Raw genomic sequence first — 23,659 nt, forward strand, 5'->3', positions numbered from 1 at the left:
GTGCTGTATGTGTGTGTCCTCGCTTATTATTATTATTATTATTATTATTATTATTATTATTATTATTATTATTATTATTTGCACTATCAGACCTCTATCCAGTCAGCAAAGTTACATAGATAGTTCTATAGTTAAACATGACTCCCGACTGTCAACAGTCTGATGATACTTTGCTCCAACTAAAACTATTAGTCTGTATCTGTTACTATGACTTCTTTTCTTTTTTCAAAATATTTTATTTACTTATTTTGGATTGCTTGGATTTTCATTTATTTTGTAGGTTTTTGTTGTTTTTTTTTCGAGAAAAATATCAAAACTTGTGAATTAATTTATACGCATATTATAGGATCTGCTGCTAATTCCGCAATGATGTTTGTATTTTGTTTTAGGCCACGACTTACTCATTTCTGATATGAAAAGGTGGCTTTAAAATTACTATAAAGTGTCAGCTGTTTGAATTTCACTAAACTGAAGGCATTATTTCTCTATTTGGGAGTTTTTCCAGAGACTTTTGGTCTCAAAACACGTCTCACAGCGTCAACTCTGGCATCCATAGTCGCGTTTGTAAAACGAAACGTGCTTAAGGAAGGCCTCATATTCAGCAAAAAAAAAAAAACAAAACAAAACAAACAAAATAAAAAACAACAGATTTTTATTGTAATTGTGAAACAACTGTCTTTATTGTGTATTATAAATAACGTTAAATGTAAAATTAACTGTAAATAAAGTTGATTTCCCCCTAATTCAAATAATGAGAATTCACTGTAATTAACGCATGTTTTGCTTTCTGAATGTACGTGCTGTTGAAAATATACGGTGGGCTGAATTCAATTTTATTGCTACATTTAGAAAAAAAACAAACAAAAAAAAACTATTGAAAAGTTTGATCTCCAAAGGAAAAAGGAAAATCAAACTATTTGCATCAGGATATGTTGACACCTTAAAAACCAACTAAAAAGCCAACTTCTTTGGACGAAATTATTAATGACGCTTTCATTTATTTATTTATTTTTAACAAAGTTGTTGCGCAGATGTTGCCACAGCTGCTTTATAACGTACCTGTATGTTGAAAAATCTTCTGTTATCAACAGTATTACTTTCTAAAGAAAAAATTCTGATATCATATCGAATTACTTCATGTAGCCTAAAACTTCATTTATGCCTAAAATATGTGCTCTGGGGAAATTTTGCTTTAGATTTTATTTTCACTGCGACACAGATTTTAGAAAAATGTGCTCATCTTATTTACTGTTGCTAGAATTTACTGAAAACACATACAGACAATCATTTTTTACAATTAAAATGCTTAAATAAAGTCCAGTACAATAAAAGTACAATTGTTGTTATTATTATTATTATTATTATTATTATTATTATTATTATTATTATTATTATTATTATTTATTCATTTTATTATTATTATTATTATTAATATTAATAATAATAATAATAATAATAATAATAATAATAATAATAATAATAATTGAGGTGTTTCCTTGTTTTGTGGTTTTAAAAATGTTAAGCAAATATGATAAAACATTGAAATAATTTAGGTTTGTGTCAACCAAATATTATATACTTTATAAGTAAGTGAATAAATTTTGATTCTGTAACCTAATTCAGGTGACAAATTCACTATACCTTAAATTTCTTTGGTTTGTTATTTTCTAAATGAACTTAATCAAAATTAAAAGGAACAAATAAACCTTTTGATTTTGCTGTTAAATTTATGGGGCAGGTTTTTTTTCCCTTGATGATATATTTTTTAATTATTATAATAATTTCCAAAGACAGAGAAATAAAGAATAATTACTTTTTTTAAAATGCTGAATTTAAAATCTCAAACAATTAAAAAAATACTACACAATAGATTTTTTTCCCTCCATCTCCATGCCTTTATCTTCTGTTCTATGCTTTTAGATAAGTATCTTTTTTAAATAACAATTATCACTGAATTCCATGCCAGAATTAAAAAAAGACAAAAAAAAACAAAAAAAAAAAAAAAAACCACCTCTTCTATAAATTCAGCTATTGATTACGGTAAGAAGTGTGTTTTATGACGTCAAACAACAGGAATCATGGATTTTTTTTTTCTTTCTCTCTTCCAACAGGTTGCTCCACAACCAGTTTAACTCTCAGTATGGACAAGACTCATCTTTCGAGCTCTAATGACATAATAATGACAAGCTCAACAGGCCCCTATCAACAGGAGTCACTCACTCCACCCAGGCCCACCCATCTTCACTCATCATCTTCCTCCTTATCCTCCCCATCCTCCTCCTCTTCTTCTTCACCCCTCAAACCAAACCAAGTTGGTCAGGTCATCCTATACGGTGTTCCTATTGTATCACTAGTTATTGATAACAATGAAAGACTTTGTCTAGCACAAATTTCCAACACCCTCCTGAAGAACTACAGTTATAATGAGATTCATAACCGCCGTGTGGCGTTGGGCATCACCTGTGTCCAGTGCACTCCTGTTCAGCTGGAGATCCTCCGCAGGGCTGGCGCCATGCCCATCTCATCACGTCGCTGTGGCATGATCACCAAGCGTGAGGCTGAGCGCCTGTGCAAATCTTTCTTAGGAGAAAACTCACCACCAAAACTTCCCGACAACTTCGCCTTTGACGTGTCGCATGAATGCGCCTGGGGTTGTCGTGGTAACTTCATCCCAGCGCGCTACAACAGCTCCAGGGCCAAGTGCATCAAGTGTACCTTCTGCAACATGTACTTCTCACCAAATAAGTTCATTTTCCATTCCCACCGCACACCAGATGCCAAGTACACACAGCCTGATGCTGCCAACTTCAACTCCTGGCGACGACACCTCAAACTTACTGACAAACACCCGCCCGATGAGTTAGTCTACGCATGGGAAGATGTCAAAGCTATGTTCAACGGAGGCAGTCGAAAGAGAGCGCTACCCTCCTCAGCCCAGTGCTCCTCCATGGGTTCTTTGAAGGCTCTCTCAGGTTCGGTGGTGCCACACATGATGGGGCCTGACTTAGGTGCTCAGAAAAGATCCTGCTTTGAAGACGAGGATGAGCTGGATGGGGCCAGTCTTTCTCCCCGCAAGACACCACGAAGCTACCCTGTCATCCCTGTCCCAAGCAAAGGCTTTGGCATGTTACAGAAGTTCCCTCCCACATCACTCTTCCCTTCCCCTTATCCCTTTCCAGCATTTGGTCTCTGCCAGCAGAAAAAAGAGGACAGTGATGTTTCAGCTGGGCAGAAAGGTGCAGGGTTGTCCGGCCTGTTATGGCCTGGCCGTAAAGACACTTTTTATCCTCCTTTTTGCATGTTTTGGCCACCAAGAGCGGCAGGAGGAATTCCTGTTCCCACCTACCTCCAGCCACAGCCCAGCACTCTCTCCTCACTGACTGACAACCCATCTCTCAGGCAGGCCTTTCTAGATCTGTCAGAGCACAGTGATTCTGGAGCTGTAAATGCCAATGGAAATGGTGTCAGTGCAACTTTGGCCCCCGGCAGTGCGACCACCACACCCAGATCTGGGCTGTTTGACCAAGAGTGCACAACAGTTACCCCTGACCTTCGACCTGTGACATCGGAGGGATGGCTCAAACTGTTGGATAATCCAACTCTCCAAACAAGAAAGCCGAGCTACGGCTCTGCCTTCCGTCCGGTCATCAAAGATGCTGACAGCATCGCTAAGCTCCACGGTAATGGTGGAGGAGTCACCGGGGCAACGGATGAGGACTTTGGAGTTGTGGTCAGTGGGTCAGACCGACACCAGCGACTTTCGCCCACCAGCAGTTGTAGTTATGGAAGTGAAAGTGGAGGCGACGGAGAAGCAGAAGGAGGGGAGAGTGAGGAAGAGGGGGAAGTGGACGTGGAATCGTCAAAGCAGGAAGACGATGAGGAGGGGAGTTTCACCAGCAGGCCACCACAGACTCAAACCAACCTGTACCTCCCTGCTCCAAGCGACAGTGCCGGTGAGGAAAGGGGGCAGGATAGAGGGAGTGGTGCAATGTATCCCAGCACCTCCCCTCGATCCTCCTCAAATCCCATCCTGCAAGAGTCCCCCAGTCTACCAGCCTCTCCTCATGCCAGCTTGCCTCTCTCCAGCTCTACTCCGCCTCACAGAGAAGACGCAGCTTACAAAAATGTAAATATCCCCACGGGCCACTTTAACTAATTATTATTTAAATGGTGCTGCAGTCAGGCAGTGCTGTGATCTGCATAAGCAGATTGATGGGCTGGTTTCTCCCTGTAGAAATAGAAACAGTCACCCCACTCTGATCCCAGCTAATAGGCCCAGAAGTGGAGTGTTTAATGGCTGCGATGTGTTTGTTCTCTCTCTGTCACCCAAGCCTGTTAGGGCAACTCTAATCTTTAACATTTTGACACCAGAATTAACCAGACTTGTGAGAGGTGCAGGGCGCAACAGAGAAAGAGTTGGGAGGACCATCGTAAACTAGTCAAATTATCTGCTGAATTATGTCCGTCTATTACTCACATTTTAGGAAGAAAATATAAACTCCCAACACATACGCTCCAGTTTAATTATAATTGGTTTATAAGATGATAATTACTACTCTGGGAGAAACCTTGAAAGCCGTAAGTCAGGAAAACCCATGCAGACTTACACCATATCTCATCTGTGTTGTGGTACATTTTATGCTGTACAATACAACTTCTTCTGTTCAAATGAAATACTTATCTGGCATTTGTGTTTCACAGATTCAGAAAAACAGAGATGAAGGACTTCCTGCATATGCAACCAAAGAGAATTCCAGCATTTCTGGTGAGCTCTGACATTTTCATCTTTTTTTTCATGACTAATGCACAACTTAAAAAGAAGAAGAATAATTGCAGAGTATTTGAGAAATGATTCACATCACAAATGCAATCAGAGATCAGTATTGAAACTGTGTAATAACAGTTTGCATAACGCTGAAAAAGAGACATTTTCTCAGTTGGAGTGCTCTGTTTGCTTTGCTGTTTGAATGGATTGCTTGACACATCATTCACCCTGCAGTTGTTTATGATGTCTTTAAATGTTTGCACAGATTTTTTATTTATTTATTTATTTTTGCATTGCTCTCATCAAATAACACCATACACTATTTCAGCAAACTGTTACACACTAGCTGTTTCACTAGACGCCTGAGCCAGTTGTATTATAGAATCTTTGTTTCATTTATTGTCTGAGTGAGTGTTTTTATGGTGTCCCAGTGTCCCTGCAAGGCTTGCTTTCCTGTGACGTTTCATTTGCTCCTCTCATCTCCCAATCTAACCCTTTTGCCGAGGAAAAGGTCTTCTGTGTGTTCTGTTGCAATGTGTTGGCAAACAGACACACCTACACACCATACTCACAAGTGCAGGCACACAAAGATGACACACACAATGTGTACACTTAATTATCTGCGAGTATCTGGATAACCAGTTCAGCCAATGGGCCTTACTGAATCTCTTTTCCTCTCTCTCTCTCTCTCTCTCTCTCTCCTTCTTTTTCTCTGTTTTCTACAGATGAAAACAAAGAGCAGAGTGGCTTCTTTGTGGCTGAAAGTGAGACGTCAGCACCGGACTACTGGAGAGAAAGCTCAGGTAAAGAAATACTTGTTTGCCAGCAGTTAAAGATAGAAAACGGCAAATGAATCAATTAGGATAAAAAGATTAACTATTGTTGAAAGCAAATCATACCGTCATTGGCGTGTTTAAATTAATTTCTGCTTTCCTCCGATTTCACTCTCACATTTTAGCACATAATCTCCAGGCCTTACTAAACAGCGCATAAAAGCATCAGATATTTCAAAGGGAAATAAAAGAACGCATGAAGCTTATTGTGCTGATTAAAACCCTTAAATGTTAAAACTATGCCTTGATATTTAAAATTACTGGCATTTTTTTTTTCTTATTATACAAATGGCACTCAGGGTGCTCAACACAGTGAGAGAACACTTCCGATTCCTCAGTATCATACCCCACCATCACCATCAGACGGGGAGTTAAGGGATTCATATAAATACACACAAATATGAAACGGCAGTGAAAAGCTGCTTCTCTCGCCACTCCGCTACGGATGCTCTCTTTAGCAGCATTGTTGCCAGGACTGTTACTCTAAGGGGGGCCGTTATAGTTCAACAAGAAAACATCAGCTCAGAGATAAGCAGCGCGGCGGCAATCTCCATTCTAGACCCATATCTCCGCCAACATAATTGCCTTTTTTTTTCCCTTTCTCAGCTCAAAAACACCCTTTCCCGTTTGAAAAAGATCACAGCTTATTGCCTTTTTATATCTGTCAGGAAGACATTAAAAGTGCTTTATGACATCTGTGCCAACATTTATATCTACCCCCCCCCCCCATTCCCTCAATCCCTACACACACAGACACCGTAATGATCCCTGCACATAATGTATAATGTATTTCGAAAAATTACACGAAACAAATTAAATGAGACCACCTTTCCCCTGATTGCCAAATGTCTCCCTGGGCGGTGGGAAGCTCTACGTGATTAGAAGGCCTGATTCCTCTGAGTCCCAGTGCCCCCCCCCCCCCCCCCCCCCCCTCCACTGTCTTTAAACTCTCCCTCTGTTTCTAGGGAGAAAAAATAATCTAATTTTCCATTTATGTAATGCAAACCGCCTTGGCTTTGACTATTCACGGTTAATTGACTGTCAAACGAGGTTGTTATCCTCGGGCACTGTCTGCAAATTTGCTTGTCAAATGAGACAGAGAGAGGAGAGGAAAGGAGAGGAGGAGAGAAGGAGAGAGAGAGAGAGCAGAGCTATCCCTGCTCTACATGAGAGAACAAGCACGGAGAGGCTGAAGGAGCCCGGACACAAAATAACTGGAGGAGAATGTACATATTGAGGGTGCCGGATTGCTTCATTTAAGACAATAAATGCTTCATTGTGTCACAATTCAGGCAGCAAACATATATATGGATGCATAACAGTGTAGAGCCGGAAATGTTTGTACCAAAGGAAGGAAGGTGCAAAAGCGGCAAGTAGGTTCAGCCTCCAGCAACAAGGATGTTTTAAATAGTACACACATGTAAGGAGGAATAATTTACCTATGGTGCTGATATTTAACATTCATTTAAAGCTGTTTAAACCTTATGCTAGCTATAGAAGTCACTGACAGACAACAGTTCATTCATTCATTCATTTTCCGAACCGCTTATTCCAATTCAGGGTCGCGGGGAAGCTGGAGCCTATCCCAGCTGGCTTTGGGCGACAGGCAGGGTACACCCTGGACAGCTCGCCAGTCCATCGCAGAGCCAGACAACAGTTTATTTCCTAAAATATCATTTGCTGAAATTGTTGTCACGATGATGCAACAGTTGTCAGTGGTTGTGTCACTTCTTTTCAGCACAATCATTTAAACTATGATTTTTCAGTACGCAGTCCTTACTCCAGCTTTTAAAGCTACCATACTGATTTGTTCCAAGTTTTGAGGTTTGTTTTGACGCAAACTGAGACTGAATATGACACGTAGTGAGCGCGCACCAGTAGTTAGTACTGACTTATACTGACACTTAGAGGCCTGGAAGTGTATTACAGGGCTTCACTAAGCAGGCAGAGGAGAAGGCGGTAGTGGAGAATGGTCAGACATACAGACAGACTGGCAGGAAACGACTAAAGAGTTATGGTTTTAAGACTCAGATATGTTTTGCACATAAAATGTAGAGTCTGATTTCACCATGAAGCGATAACTGCCTTCGGTGCAAGATGTAACGTGGAGTTGATTAAATATTTTGACGACGTTGTTTTCAGGTGATCACAGCAGAAGTGCCGCTTCTCCTGTTCCACTAAAGAAGGATGTGGAGAACATGGAAAAAGGTAAAGATCATTTGAGTAATACAGGTGGAACGACACATTGGTGCTGTCTGAGGACTCGTACCATGTGACTGTAACAAGCGTTCACATCTTTTTTCCATTCTCCTCCTTATGTATTACCTCCTTTTCTAACTTTACCTTCTTGTTCTGTAGAGGAGCTCCAGAAGGTTCTACTGGAGCAGATTGACTTCAGGAGGAGACTGGAGCAAGAGTTTCACGCTTTGAAGGGCACATCACCATTTCCTGTCTTCCGTAAGTCATGGTTTTCTCTCAATAAAGAGCTCCATCTCTCAGCGTTTTGTAGTTTTCAAGATCTTTCACAGCTGTTTGTTTCTTTCTCTCATCTTTCTGAGGACAAACTTTTCTACCTTTCACTACCAGCTGCTTTCTTTTATCAACCGTCTATACAACTGTAACTCACAATACCATCGTTCTTTAGCTAATCCCAGACTTGTACATCAATTTCAGATAATTTTCAAGATCAGATGAAACGAGAGCTTGCCTACAGAGAGGAAATGGTCCAGCAGTTACAGATGGTAAGAATACTAATGACATAATGAATGCAGAAAACTGCTTCAAAAATGACAAATGACAACTAAAACATTCCATTACAGAGTTATTCATTTGTAGGAATAGGCTATTTCCAGACTGCTATTTGAAAATGACTCCTTTAAAGATTTGCAAAATATTATTATTCAGGCTAATTAAGAGGCAATTCTCCACAGAATATAACTAAAACTGGAAAAAATGAAACAAAAACAAATTAGGCAATGTGAAAATAATGACTTAATTATCATACAGCTATGTTAGGTTGTAGTCATGCCATAGATTAAACCCAAAACAGAAAGTAGATTATGATTATTTCAAGTAAAACTCTAATGGACATTTACATTGTTACTTATTTGTCCATCAAAAGACCGAGCCAATCATGTAGTTTGTCTTTCATGGGTGAGGAGTTCCTCTGCCGCCGTCTGAGTGTTTCTGTCCACATCAATCACCGGAGCAGCTGGCAGACAGCCTGACAGACGTTGTTTGTCTTTGTTTTCTGACACATGCAACAACTGTACTCGCTCGTATGCACACAGTAGCAAAACGTGCACATCCACCAAAATACACACCAGCGCGCACAGCTTTTTCCTAAACACAAATCCAGACTACGGAATAGGCTTCCAAACTCATTTGTAAGCATGTTACTGTGCAGTAAAATGCACATACACACATAGAAATTGATAAATGTGTCTAGAAGCAGCAGATGGATCTGTCTGAGAGTAATGATACATTAATTTTAAGCAGAAATTCAAATGAACCTCAGGAAAATGTTTAATTCATGTTGCTCAATTTCCAAACTTTCCAAATTTTGTTCTGACTATATGATTTAAATTCTCGAAAAGGTCACATTTTTTCTTGTTTCTTTCTAAATGGTTACATTTAAAGTAAAGTATTTCTTATAGGAATACTTTTTTTGTTGTTGGTGATATTGACTATTTTTATTGTTTATGTGTTTTAAATGTGTTGTATCCTTTTTTTCAGATTCCTTATGCGAACATCATCAGGAAAGAAAAAATCACCTCTCATCTCAGCAAGTAGCAAAAAGGTGATTGTAATTCAATTCATTAAGAAACAATTTATTTCATTAGATACAACAAAACAGAGTTTTGCAAATTATTTGTACTATTTTCTTTCAAATATTTGCCTGAATAATCTTTGTTAAATGAAAACCTGCATTTGTGAGATAAGCTACTTTAAATTTACCTTTGATGGTGTAATCTTCAGTATTGTTGCTGTCAGAACCTCATCATTTTCAGCTGATCAGTGTGTGAAAAATCTAAATATGACGCTCATGTTTAGGTTTTATGTTTTTGTTTTCTTCCAGGCTAAGTTGATAAAAATCAAGAAACGGGAGCCACTTGGATTTTTTTTGACAGGTCCTACATTCTTTCACTGAAGTTGCACAAAACATGACAGAAATAAAATATCAAAACAGAATGGACCATGAAAATGTTACATACATATAAATTTTTTTGCATTTTCTGAGGACAAATGCTTGTTTGGCTGCTCATTAATAACCCTACACACACTCCATTTGCTGACGACTTATTTGGACCACTTCATACCAGTGTGGTGGTAAAGTATTCCTGAGGGATCTACTTTTCTTGGCAGAAATTTATTTTCCAAACTGATAGGCATCAAAACAGCAAACATGTGACGACAAGAGAAATGGAACAATTCCTGGTGTTTCATTCATGCTCGCCTGTCAGAATCTAAGCTTTATCCAACCAAGACTGAAACAAACAAGGTCTTTATTTCCCTTTGTGAACCTTTAAAGACCAAAACATCAGCGATCAGAGGAGGACAAGTGCAGAAAGACTGGACATTGTTATCAGTGGCTCTGACTACTGGTGGTGCATCACAGTGGTATTGCAGTGGGATCACCACATAGACTCCCCAGCATACGGAGCTGTGGCCCTTCTATGTTTACAGAAATCATCACCTCCTATTATCCACATGACTTGGTACAAAAAAAAACACTGACTGTTATATGTCCATAGCATGAAAACAGAAAAAAAGAACAAACTAAATTAGGAGAAAGAACACAAGCAGTGTTTATGATTAGTGTTGTAAACTTAATGGTGCATAAAGAACTGTATTAAAATGGGGATTTTTACACTGGCAGGACAGTGTACAGTATGATTTCTAAATGTATTCAAAGTTAAAGTACTTTGTTTATCACAGATGTTGCAGCATTGTCAAAACATAATGTGTTATATTTGATTAAATACATTTTTACATATTATTTATGGAGGGAATTTCACCCCTCAATGAAATTGTGTGTTACCTTAACTTTTGACCTCGTGTAACATCACCCACAGCAGCTGGTCTTTTGCTAAAAGGCTCACAAATTATCACTTTTATTCTCCGTTCATTTTTCGCCCCAGCACCCTCAGTATTGACCTGGTGTAACTGGGATGTTGCTGCCATAAATGGATAAATGGTGAACAGGCAGTTACACAAGCGTGTGGAGAAAAAGATTGCATTTTCAGTATTGTGTATCTATGTAAATAAATTCACCTGATTGTATATAAAGTCATACATAAGAATACTGAACTGTAAGGATTCTCTGTATATGTGTTTGTTTATTTATTTGAGTGTCAAACCTTGACGCCCTGATTGTGAGAATACTATTTATCATAATGTTAAAAGAAAAAGACCTCATGATGATGATAATGATGATGATGATGATGGTGCAGTTAAGTGTTTGTCAAAGAGTATAAATGACAACCCACTCACTTTGTTTATTGAATGAATGAAAGAAGTTGTCATATGATAAAATGTTACCATTATAAACTGTTAAGTCAGAAGTATTTCAAAATGTTCTTGTAGTTTCTCAACTATTTATGTGAAAATTAAAAGTATATACAAAAAGAAAGAGAGAGAAAGTGTGCGTCATTTCTAAGGAAGTCAGCTTTTGTGTACTTAAAATCGTTTAACAATCTGGCTAAGATGCTAAATTATTGGGTGTGCATTTGAAACGTTTATTGTTATACACTTTAGCTATATATTGAGATTGTTGTGTTGATGAGGCTGACCATTTAGTTTCTCAAATAAAGAAAAAAAGCACAAACTAAATTTATAAAAGCCATCTTAATGCTACAATCATCAGGTTCACTTCATGAATTTGTCTGGTTCCTAGCACAAGCCAACTGTTACTGTTTATGTAATAAAGCCAATTCAAAATGATCACAGTTTTTAATAAAATACAATGATAATGTTTAGATTCACAAACGCCCCAAATTTCACACAGTTAGATACTGTATTGACAAACAAGTTCTAGAGTTTCCTTTGTCCACAAGTAAAAACTGTTTGCACGACAGTCGTACCGTGTTTACGGCAGCTGCGCTTCGGTGAGTGGCTGCCTGGCGACGACGAAAAGGAGGAGGGAGAGAAGAAGAAGTTGTAGTTGCCAGCATGGCGTTTACTCTGTACACTCTCATCCAGACCGCTATTCTGTGCACCAATGCGATTGCTGTGCTTCACGAGGAGAGGTTTCTCAGCAAGAGTAAGTGTTCCGCTGCTTGTACATGTAGTTAGTTAGCAGGCAGCTAGCTGTTCGTTACGCAACGTTTGTGACACTTAAAGAAAACAGGCTCCAAATAATTATTCATGAGCCGTCATCATTTATCTTCAACATTTAATCATCTTTTTTTTTTTCTTTTAATGTCTCCTTGTTTTCTTTCTTCTGTACTGATGTGCTGTGTATGTTTCCAGTCGGCTGGGGCGTTGACCAGGGAGTTGGAGGTTTTGGGGACGACCCAGGAGTCAAAGCTCAAATCCTGAATCTCATCCGTTCAGTTCGGACCATCATGAGAGGTTCACAGACTTATCATTTCTCTGGAGAAAGTAGAGTTAGCTACCTAAACGTCTCACATTAAAGAAATGTTTGATCTTTGTTTTTCCATGCAAAGAAGATGTCATATTGTCTATTAGATATTACATTTAGAATAATCTGTGATGCAACAATTTGTAGCTGCCCTCACAAATGTTCATAAATGCTCGATATTTAGTATGTGAATGTTGAAGACTGTCCAGCAGTAGCTACAGATGTCACCACTTTACCCCCCCCCCCCCTCCCCCCCACCCCCCTTCTTGTGTTTATAGTGCCTTTGATAATGGTGAACTCTGCCTGCATTGTCCTGTTGCTGTTGTTTGGTTGACTGCTGGTCAGCGACACACTGAGCGAAGGAACTAGACGCGTGCCAAGGAACAACTCCCTGCTCTCAGACATATATATATATATATATATATATATATATATATTTCACTAAAAGTATTTCATCTTATGCAAGTCTTAACAACACATGGTGATGATCATTGTGCTGGACAAATCAGGTTAATCATGTTTTTTTTGACAGGAAAATATTATGATATATAAAGATCTGTGCCATATGTTTTGCCAAAGGTTTAACTCAATAGTGAAAAGGTGCTTAAAGTCAGCGTTTGGATTTCATTAATAATTTTAATCCTCACAGTTAAACTGTAAGCTATACAATTCTGCTGCATGTTCGTACAGACGGATAGAGACAAACTGTTTGTTTTTTTCAGTAGACACTTTTTTTAAAGAGGCTGTTACTAAGAGGGTTTAATGTTTAATGACGGGCCTTGTTTTTTTTGTTTTTGTCATTTGTTTACATATTTGGGGGTCTAAAGAGTCATTTAGTCATTTCTGTTTATAGAAATTGATATTGTTATATATTTGAGAAAAATGAACATTTTAAGTGATATAGCCAAAGGAAACTCAAACCACTGTCATTTTTACATGTTGACACCTTTGCAGTACCACAGACATTAACAAATAATACAGGAAAACTTGAAATAAATGTATCATGATTCTTTTTATTGTCTCATTTTCCATGGACGTATGTGACAAGTAGAGAGTAGACGAAACATCTTTTCCAGGTATTTTCCCTTAAAAACTGCCTTCAGGCCAATTTATACTGTGGAACAAAGTAAGGATCATTCAGTCCCATGGCAAGAAGGATTGTATTAATAGGTTAAAACATTTGTAACCAGAGCACCAGCTACTGCAGCTTATAACATTTTACACATTAAAGACAGAATATGTTTGTGATAGAACAAATAGCACAGACTGATTCATAAAAAGTGTTTTTATCTGAACTTGAAGCTTTTGGCCATTAGGGCCCAAAACAGGGAAAAAAAAAATTTCTTAGATGTTTTGCTTAACTTTGTTTTTCCTGCTCAACTCAGTCTCTGTTTACATCATTCTCACCGTTTCCTCCCGTGCTGCTCCATAGCTATGCTTATTCACCTTCACTTTGACCACAGCACACAAGAGCTGATAGGAGAAGGGGGATCTGGTGGAGTTAGAAGCATATGTTTATCAGTGAGATTTGCACATTTAAGCCACTTTGATATGTGATTAGTACGGGTTTAGATCAGCTCACAAAAAAACCTGTAAGGGATCACAGCTGGTTGTAAATGAATGTATATGTTTTTATTACTGAGGTCTTCTAACGCAGAAAAGTAATTTTTAAGGTTTATGCTTTTTTTTTGTGCTAAATATGTGTAGTTTAACATTTTTTTTGTTTGTTTTAAGAATAGACGATTTGTTGTTTGAAAAAGTTTTTTTTTTAAAGCTCAGTCTACCTAGTGTAGCTATTTTGAGATATACAAGTGTGATTTGCAATTAACGTAAGCTCTCTATTACCTAAAACATATTATTTTTGTTATTGTTATTTATGATGATGATAATAATAATAATCATGTTGATATATAACGATCATAAGTAAAGAAAAACACTGGCAGATGGTGTGTCTGTGGTGATATGATCCCCAAATTTAAATAAGTTTAATAAACAAAACAAGTACTTGGTCAATTTTAATTTATCTTTGAATAAATTGTGCTGTCCTTCTTAAAAAAAACAAGGTATAATTCTAGTTTACAGAATAAAAATAGACAGTGAGCGGTGTCAGTCTAAGAGAAGTAAAAACAAAATTTAACTTCGAAACAAAACATTTTTTAATGGTGACAAACATTTGGTTAGGATTTATCATCAGACAAAGAAAGTTAATGTGAGATTAGCTCTTCAACATCATGTTTTTCATAACATATAAGCTAAACAATATTTGTGGAAACTCCAAGCAGTGAAAAAATATCTGTTATTCACTACATGGAGGTAACATTAAAAGAGGATTTGATGTGTGCTTTGTGGCATCATGCAGAGAGAGGTTTTTATGGCTCTGATAATACCTCCTCTCATATTAAATCTAAAAGTCCAACTAATGCGATGCGTCTGTTAGTTGTTAGTGTGATGCGACACATATGTTTTTTATTATTCCATTGACTGATCAAGCCGTTGAGGGTAATCCTCTTAAATGATTATGAGCCATAACCTCTAACTATGAAAATACAGAACGTGCAAACATTACGTGATCTTTTATTTCATCTTTCTAAAATGTAAAATATTGCAAGTAAAATAATCATTTGATTCAGAATGCATGAGCAGCAGCTTTATGAAACATTTACATGCTGTTGGAATTGTTATGCCATTACAATATAGTTTGGGTCAGTTTGGACCTGGACCAGAAATGTCATAATAGGGACTGTTAGGACAGAATTTAGAGTACATTTAGAGTACTATATCTATTTAGTAGCTTGTCTCACAATAATGAATATATGATTAAGCCTAAATAAATGTTTTAGAAAGTCAAAGGTAAGATTTTTAGGAGTTTGATGTGTTATCACACAGTATCCTATCCTGTTTTTATCTTAATACAATAAAGATAAAAGCCACAATGTTTTGAATATGTTTTATTGCATTTGAATTTTTGCAGGAACACTTTCAAACTATTGGAAGTGAAAATATTAATGCAATTATTATTACAACAAACATCTTCCTGTCCCTGAAACAGTCCCCTCCAAGTCAGTATCAGATTCCTTATCATGGAAGATCACATCCAGGACTTGAGGTACATCAAACTTTGCTGCCATGATGTGATTCACTAAAATGCCAACTAGATACTTTTATGATGTTATGAACCCACACCACCACCATTCATCCAATGAAAACTCATTAAAAGGTAAATGTCTGTTTTCTACATTCAAGGCACAGAACTTATGTCTCTCAAAACAGCCACTGACCTCTGGATGACTCCTGTTCCTTATGGACATTGCACATAATGAATCCTGTGTTGTGTCACTATTTCACTGTTTCAAGATTCTCCTACAAGCCTTAAAGATCAGCAGTTGTGTGTTTCGTGAACCTGAGCTAATGCGGTGGAAACAGACTCTTCACAGGGTCAGTGTCTCATTTTGAACTGTGTCACCACTGCCCTGTGGGGAAAAAAAGCAGACACATGATTTGTATAATTTCATAGGTTCAAGATTTCTTAAAACAACCCTTCTGTTTGGTATGACCAGCAGCCCAAAATCCATCCTGAAAGAGATTCAGTTTAAAAGAGTTTGTAGCACCTGGATTAAAGAGTAAAAAAATTCACTTTTTTCAGTTGGGGATATTTTTTAATTAATTGGTTTATTTATTCATTGAAACATAGTAAATTTCACCCTGAATAATGGTTTTTACTGCTTTTGTAAATTGACAAGTGAAGACTGGTCAATTTGACCTGAATAAAATGTAGGGGTCGACCGGCAGGGGGCAGGAACGAGCACAGGTGAGATAACCGCTTTTAATCGACGAAGAAGAAACGTCACCAGGAAGAAAGCTGTCTGAAGGTTAACAGTAGTACATATTTACTAAGTGTTTATATCTTTTCCCGTTTAGTCTTTGCAATTTTAAAGATGAGCATTTTTGTGAACCTGTTAAAGTAGTAAAATGTAAATAAGCGGCAGATAAATATGACCACATACATCCGTTTTAGCTGCTACCATTGAAATGTCCATAGCTCTGTCATATCTAGTAAAATCATATTCTACTAATCATATTTTACTAAAGTTACGAAACACCTGTTCACTATATCCGTAAATACCACTGACGGCATGTTTCAGAGGTAGCCCCACTTTGACACACCCGACTTCTTCTTAATGGCTCCTTAACAAGCTTGTAAATTACTTGATGAGGACGTTCATGAATGTGAATCAGGTGTTGAATGCAGGGCAGTCTTACTAGAGGACCAGGATGGAGAAACTTTGCTATATACAACATAAAATATTCATCTGAGGCCCATAAATCTATAACACGTGTCTAAGTCAGAAACATAACTTCATGAAGCTGAATGAAAAAGAAATGATCACATAATTGTGTAGCTTTCTAAGTACAGCCAATAGTAAAGAGGTCCGATCTCCAGTCTCATGAATCCTACATTGGTAAAGAGAAAGTCTTAAGAGTACTAAGAGAAATATTCAATTTATATTTTCGAGAATACAGTTTCATCAGTTCAGCTGAAAGACAGCTGTTTTTCACATTTGGATAAGACATGGCAGACCTTCAACAACATTTGAGAAATGTTTAATATAGATAGATAAAACAAGTTTTATTTACAGCAGTGCTTGGAAAACATTACGTCTTTATTGTAAGACATTTTAGTATTCAGTGAAAAATATCAGCTGAGTTTGAATTGTTATCTAAAAATATTAATAAAGCAACCAAAAAGCAAAAACAACAACAACAAAACAATGCAGAGATCATGTTTGCATGGCGTCACCGCTTTCAGCAGCAGCCCATACATGCCAGCAATCTTATCTATCTATCTATCTATCTATCTATCTATCTATCTATCTATCTATCTATCTGTTAGGGGTGGGAAAATCGAATTGAAAAATCGAAAATCAGGATTTTTTGTTTCACGATTTTAAAATTGATTTTTTTGTTAAAAAATCTATTTTTTTTTCAATGAAATAAAATTAATCAACTATAGATTTTTGTCATTTTTATTGATTTTATTGATCTTTTTACTTGTCTTCTTGGGCTTTCTAGCAGCAGAATGATGGTTTGGCTAACTGTTGTTTTTTTCCTAACTGAAATCAAGAAAAATTACTAGCAAAAAAAAGTTTTATACATTTTTTTGGGCTTTTAATCTACGGAAATCAGCAATATCAAAGAATTTTGAGAATCACAATTTAAATCTAATCGGCACCCAAAAAATCGGAATTGAATCGGGACAAAAGCATATCCTCACAGCCCTATCTATCTATCTATCTATCTATCTATCTATCTATCTATCTATCTATCTATCTATCTATCTATCTGTCTGTCTGTCTGTCTGTCTGTCTGTCTGTCTGTCTGTCTATGTGTATTTATATGTTTAGCATTACCTGGTTTTACGATAGTATTCTTCCATCCCAACTTTTATACGAGGCTATGCAAAGTAATATATTCATGGTATTTTTGAAAATGAAATCTCATTAATAGATCTCATCAGTAGAAAAAATTCTTCCTTCTCTTAACTTAAAACAGATTCTCTTTCCGCTGGTACAGCAGCCTAGTCATTGACATACATACATGTGTGCTTTTCAGCTTTTCTGAACCCATCAATTCAAATCAATCGTTTGCAGGTTACTTAAAAATAAAACCAATATTTACGACATTAGGTAAATTTAAAAATGACCTTTTTTTTTTTTTTTTTAGCATCCAATGCAAGTTTTCTGTTTATTCCCTCCATTGAGAATAATAAAAAATCCTGAATACATACATTAACAGGTGTTACGAACAAATGTCACAACTAAAAGGAAGTTATAACTTTATTTACAGCTTGTCAAGAGAATGATACAGAAACATTTATGCGTTAAAGAAAGTCACAGTTGAATTTCCATTTAATGACTCGACTTAGTGCCCTCACCACATAAACACAAGCCATATAAGCTTATTCTTAGCTTGGCATTTGCCTGACATTTCAGTTTCCCGCTTTCATTTATTCAGAGATAAATACAAATAAAAGATACTGTACATAATCCACAGGCTGTGCATTTGTGCTGTCCTGGGTGGGTATTAAGAGCATTAATTGTACCCTCACATTGATAACTACATGACAGAAATCCAAGCTTGTCTAAATAATAGGGGATCATGGTCTGAAAATCAATAACCAATAAGTTAAAATCCCAAAATCTGCATTCTAGGCGGAAGCCCACACATGTGACGAGGTCAGTAAGCCTCTCAGTCTGTCCTGATGCAGGTTTGATCAACACAGTAATCTGATAAATTCTGACATTACCGATGTGAATTATGATTATGAGCATATTATCTCTGATGTAATAAATTATTATGGGAAATAAGCTTTTTTCAAACAGAGTAAATCTCCGTTTGTAGCAGAACCAGGTCGTTTTTATCTGTTTGATAAAGTCTAATCTGCTTTTATCTGCTCTCTAAAATGATGAAAAAATCGTCCATTGATAAAGTAAAATATTTAGATCTGTAAACATCAGTCATCTTGCGAAGATTTCCTGTTGTGAATCTGTGGATGTTTAGGTGAAAGATTTTGTAGTCAGACTACGGTTTCTAGGATATAATGATGGAAAAAGTGTTCTTTGACATTTTATGGACCACATTGTAATCGTGTAGAGAACAACGAGTCAATAAAGCTGCAGCTTTTGTCACAGTTGCCTCTGTAGGTCTCCAGCATGGCAGGTAGACGGGCTCTGAAGGCTGTGCTCATTGATCTGAGTGGAACTCTCCATATAGAGGACACAGCAGTGCCCGGGGCACAGGACGCCCTCAACAGGTAGGAACTGCTTCCCAAAGTTTGTGGATTTTTAGGATAATTTTATAAGTGCTCACGACTGTATTGAGCATTTCCACGATTGGAAATAATTGCATTAACTATAATGCAGATTAATATGAAATCTAAATGTGCTTTTAATTGCAGGATGTTTGCTTGTGTGTTCTGGTGCCATCAGGTTACGACAGGCATCTGTAGCTATCAAGTTTGTGACCAATACGTCAAAGGAGAGTAAGAGGAACTTACTGGAAAGGCTGCAGCGTCTCAACTTTGACCTTCAGGTAAAGTATCCAAGGCTTTTTAAGTATTAAATGTATTAAGATGCTAATTCTTCTTGTTTGTCTTGTTAAATCATTGTTAAGCAACCTTTTCAATGGAATTTCAAACTGAATTTTTGAGTTGAGGATAAAGATCCAGCCTACTGTGACTGACTTGGACTTGACATGATTCTGCTGCACTGCAGTTCTTAACTTTGTTTTTGAAACTTTGTTCTGCAGGAAAAAGAGATTTTTACATCTCTGAGTGCAGCGAGGAGCCTTTTAGAGCAGAAACAACACAGACCTCTGCTGCTGGTGGAGGACAGCGCACTGGAAGACTTCAGTGGTACTAACTCCAAGTTTTTGTGAAAATGTTTAAGTAGTTGATTTGTTTTTTGTTTTTTTTTACTTATAAAGTTGCCATTTAGTTAATGAAAAGCCATTTTTAAATACTGCAATGACAAGAATGATGTCCTCTCATCTGCAGGTATTGACACATCAGAGCCAAATGCTGTGGTCATTGGACTTGCTCCTGATCATTTCAACTACCAAACACTCAACAAGGCTTTCAGGTGGAAAACTCTTGGTAGTTTATCTTCATTATATTTCTATATTTTTTGTCTAATGATTTTATATCTGAATAAGCCAAAACCAAATATTCAACTTGATTATTTGACCTGTAAAATGTCGAGTATATTTACATTATGTTCCTTTTGTAACATTTAGATAATTTATTTTGTAAAACCAGCATCTAAACTTTGATTAATCAGTTCATTTTTACTTAATGTGTCTGTTTTTATCTATATTTCAACCTAGAATGATTCTGGATGGAGCCCCCCTCATCGCCATTCATAAGGCTCGCTACTACAAACGGAAAGATGGTTTGGCCCTCGGTCCCGGGCCTTTTGTGACAGGACTTGAGTACGCCACAGACTGTACAGCTACTGTAGTGGGAAAGCCAGAAAAGACATTTTTTACACAGGTCTCTTTGTTATTGTGCTTTGCTTTTACTGGTTTTTTTTTTTATTTATGTAAATTTGTTCTCTTATTTTGAAAGCTACCAGCTAACCTGTAAATGAAACCTTGTCTGCCTCCAACAGGCCCTGTCTGATTTAGGATGTAGTCCTAGTGAAGCTGTGATGATTGGAGATGTGAGTAATTCATTTTTAGTATTTTTCTGATACTTCTACAGAATGAGGGGGTGTGGGGTGGAGGGGCTCTTATTAAATGAATAAAAGCTGTGGTGCCTTCAAGTATTAATCCATCCATCTGTTCATTCCACCCAAATTAGAAGTAAACATTTATCGTTGGTGTATTATCTACAGGATGCCAGAGACGATGTTGGTGGGGCTCAGAAAGCTGGAATGTTGGGTATTCTGGTCAGAACTGGTGAGTTAACTTCACCTTTTTGTTGTTCCTTTTCATCTCCATGTGAACTGAACTTCTAGTTTTTTTCTGTCAAGTTGAGGATTGATGATAAATAAGGGCTCCTCATTATCATTCCTCACCAACACTATCCCTCATCCTCCAAGTTCTTCTGCTTTTATGAATTTGCTGTAACCTGGAATTCACTAAATCAAGTACGTATGCTTTTGTTGACTAATCATATCCCATCCTCTCTGTTGTCATCTTTCAGGTAAATATAGACAAGGTGATGAAAATAAAATCGACCCACCGCCTCATCTGACATGTGACAGTTTCCCAGATGCCATTGAACACATCTTGCAGAATCTGCTTTAAACAGCAATTAGCGACGACCTGCTAGTGACAGCTAGGCTTAAAGAAACAAATCAGTGTTGCAATCTAGTGACAAAGTTCTCCTCATCATAAACACGCTGAATATGCCACCACAAATTCAGAAAGATTGTTTTTATACAAGATCAGTTTTCCACCTGTGAGTTTAGAAACATGGCTGCAGAAGCACGTGTTGCTATGGCAATATGCTTGCTGCTATAAAATGTTTTATTGCATGTAGTGAAATAAACAAAACACATGACAAACAAATGTCTGAAGTTCTTTTTTGACATCATGAAAATTTGTGCAGACAGTTTATAAAACAATGACATGAGTTCAGGGAGTTGTTATATGTTTAAGAAGTTACTATTCTTCCTCTCTGCATGTCCCAGTTGTCTGTTTCACACTTATTTAAACCTAAACTGCTTCAAAGCTCAAACATTTTTTAATAATTTCTTGTTCAAACTTAGTGTAACTGTAGAGGTTGACAGTAAGATGTTATTATTCAGAGTTAATGTTTGTGTGAAATCTTTGTGTATAAATATCAGATTTGTATTCTCTCTCTCTTTCTGTCTCTAAGGCTATATAAATCTGTCCATCAGCCATAGGGCTGGAATTGTTTAAATTTCCCTGCTGAGCTGCAGATGTTTTTGGAAGAAAATCACAAAAAGTGTGGGAATCTCAGAAACATTGTACATGTCTGTATGTCTCAAATGAAGAACATATTTTAGTTATCATAGGAATAAAAAGGGAATTGGGTTCCTACCAAATGATCACTTTAATATACTGAAGTCACAAACATGTTGCCTTTATGCATCAAAATCCTCCAATTTCTTTAATACTTTGTACCTAAAAAGATTTTAGTCTGTTAAATAACTCTTTACTTTGTTTTGGTGTCCGTGTGAGTCCCTTTAGATTGCTTCTTGTCCTCCTAAACTATCAGGAACAGTGTTTACTGCACTTTGCTAATTTTACTCTGACTCCAGCTCTTAGAGCAGGAAGCACTTCCAGTTAAGGTGACTGCAAACAGATGGGAATGCTGGAAAGAAGGAGGGTGGAATAAAAGGAGCGCAAAAACTTGAATGAGCAGAAGGGGCTGTTTGATAAGAGGAGTGAGTGAAATACAAATACAGCCCTTAGTAAATCACATTAAAGTTGACTATATTTTCTGTCTATGTAAAAGAACTTCTCAGCTGACCAATCACAAGCTGAGCTGTGTGCAAAACAGAAAACAAACCAGCCTAATGAAAAGCTGAGTCAGTGCTGCAAATACCACATCTCAGCAATTAGTCTGAATTTCAGGTGGCAAACAGGCTGATTCTAATCATCCAGCTGACCTTATACCCCTGAGAATGAATAATAATGGAGACTAAAGTTAGGGGGGGTTGCAGAAAGGTGGTGGGATGGTGTTATTCAATAAAATAGGCCACCTTAATATATATACAAAGATGGAAACATCGGTCCTCATTTTCGTCTGGAAATGTCAAGAGAATGCAGACAGCCTGATTTGTTGTCATCATATCCATGCGAAAGGTCTGGATGATGATGATAAAAGTATGTGTTTTGTGTGTGTGCGTATGTGTAGCTTTTATCTATAGAGGCAAAATTGGGTGAATGGGGCTGTGTATAATAAATTCTACATGGCATTCCATATACGTGCATTCCTGCCTCCTTGTCTGTCTATCCATCTGTGTATTTGTGTTGCCATAAGATCCCAGATATAGATTTAATGTCAGTCTAATAGACTGGCCTGACCCTGCTGGCCTCCTTCTCTTTAAGCCCTTTAAAGGAGATGTATTCAGAATCGAAGATGGAGGACTGACGCTGAAATACCATCGCACTCGTGTGGCAGCCACACCATAATGGGATAAACGACAACCTCTTTGACTAATCACTTGGCATCCTCCAGACTGATGATGTCCTCCCAACACACTTTTTGGCTTCACAGATAGATGTCCTTTAGGGGTGAACACACACACAAACACAAAGGGTGAGGGATGCATGTGAAAATAAAACGCCCTGGTGCGATTAGACTTGCGTAAGTAGGTGTCCTTTAGAATGAAACATCAGATAAGTGAAACAAATAGAATGTAGGCCTTCATTAATACAGCAGATCAATTCATTCACAGCAAAGCTCTTCATTGCTCCCTAGTGGAGAGACTGAGTATTACAGGCAACATTATTTTACATTTTTACATCATGTCCTGTGACACAAGTTAAGCTTAAACAGTAACACCCCGTATTTATGTATCTGTTATTCATTCCCTTTTTTATTGTGGCTTTTTTTTTCCCAATGTGCAAAATATATTGTTTGAGTTTATGTGTAGCACCCTGTTAATGATTTCAGCCAGTCCGTCCATTACAGTAAAAGCAACCTTTAAGGGGCTTCAGCAAACCTTCCTGCAAATAAAAACGATTGATGTCAGAGATACATTTAAGTATAATCACTGCAAATTATATGTCTTGGAAGTGCTCACTGTGGGAATGTTTACTTCTTAAAGAGGTTTAGTCTTATGCTAGCTCCTTCCCAGCATGGATTTTAACAGGATTTTTACATGTTAAACAAAAGTATGACACTATATTAAAAACTTTGAGGGTAAATGAAAATATCTTCCACATTTATTACAAAATACTCAAATGTGAATACTCAGAATGTTCTACTAACATGTCAACAAGCAA

General features: G+C 37.2%; 3 protein-coding genes across 3 annotated transcripts; all 3 read left to right on the forward strand.

Moving 5' to 3' along the window:
- Positions 1 to 2,140: 2,140 nt before the first annotated feature.
- Positions 2,141 to 9,390, forward strand: skor2 (SKI family transcriptional corepressor 2; the record flags this gene model as incomplete). Its single annotated transcript, XM_079256627.1, has 7 exons — positions 2,141 to 4,126; positions 4,702 to 4,765; positions 5,491 to 5,568; positions 7,741 to 7,806; positions 7,957 to 8,055; positions 8,272 to 8,339; positions 9,334 to 9,390. 7 exons carry the CDS (start codon positions 2,141 to 2,143, stop codon positions 9,388 to 9,390), a joined length of 2,418 nt encoding a protein of 805 aa, XP_079112753.1.
- Positions 9,391 to 11,727: 2,337 nt separating this feature from the next.
- ier3ip1 (immediate early response 3 interacting protein 1) lies at positions 11,728 to 13,122 on the forward strand. Its single transcript, XM_079256896.1, has 3 exons — positions 11,728 to 11,860; positions 12,070 to 12,171; positions 12,460 to 13,122. The coding sequence occupies exons 1-3, from the start codon at positions 11,770 to 11,772 to the stop codon at positions 12,513 to 12,515; spliced, it is 249 nt and encodes an 82-aa protein (XP_079113022.1). The 5' UTR covers positions 11,728 to 11,769; the 3' UTR covers positions 12,516 to 13,122.
- A 2,887-nt stretch (positions 13,123 to 16,009) lies between these two features.
- Positions 16,010 to 21,171, forward strand: hdhd2 (haloacid dehalogenase-like hydrolase domain containing 2). Its single transcript, XM_079257159.1, has 9 exons — positions 16,010 to 16,050; positions 18,871 to 18,992; positions 19,168 to 19,270; positions 19,487 to 19,592; positions 19,734 to 19,818; positions 20,063 to 20,228; positions 20,347 to 20,397; positions 20,572 to 20,635; positions 20,883 to 21,171. Exons 2-9 carry the CDS (start codon positions 18,892 to 18,894, stop codon positions 20,984 to 20,986), a joined length of 780 nt encoding a protein of 259 aa, XP_079113285.1. The 5' UTR covers positions 16,010 to 16,050; positions 18,871 to 18,891; the 3' UTR covers positions 20,987 to 21,171.
- Positions 21,172 to 23,659: the final 2,488 nt, after the last annotated feature.

Source organism: Telmatherina bonti, assembly GCF_933228915.1.
Source record: "Telmatherina bonti genome assembly, chromosome: 17".
Classification (NCBI taxonomy): domain Eukaryota; kingdom Metazoa; phylum Chordata; class Actinopteri; order Atheriniformes; family Telmatherinidae; genus Telmatherina; species Telmatherina bonti.

Excerpts from the sequence above, each read along its gene's own strand:
- ier3ip1 (XM_079256896.1), top strand. The coding sequence starts at position 11,770 with ATGGCGTTTACTCTGTACACTCTCATCCAGACCGCTATTCTGTGCACC. Across the intron at positions 11,861-12,069 it reads GGAGAGGTTTCTCAGCAAGA|TCGGCTGGGGCGTTGACCAG; the intron begins GTAAGTGTTCCG and ends GTATGTTTCCAG. Across the intron at positions 12,172-12,459 it reads AGTTCGGACCATCATGAGAG|TGCCTTTGATAATGGTGAAC; the intron begins GTTCACAGACTT and ends TTGTGTTTATAG.
- hdhd2 (XM_079257159.1), top strand. The coding sequence starts at position 18,892 with ATGGCAGGTAGACGGGCTCTGAAGGCTGTGCTCATTGATCTGAGTGGA. Across the intron at positions 20,229-20,346 it reads AAAAGACATTTTTTACACAG|GCCCTGTCTGATTTAGGATG; the intron begins GTCTCTTTGTTA and ends TGCCTCCAACAG. Across the intron at positions 20,636-20,882 it reads GGGTATTCTGGTCAGAACTG|GTAAATATAGACAAGGTGAT; the intron begins GTGAGTTAACTT and ends GTCATCTTTCAG.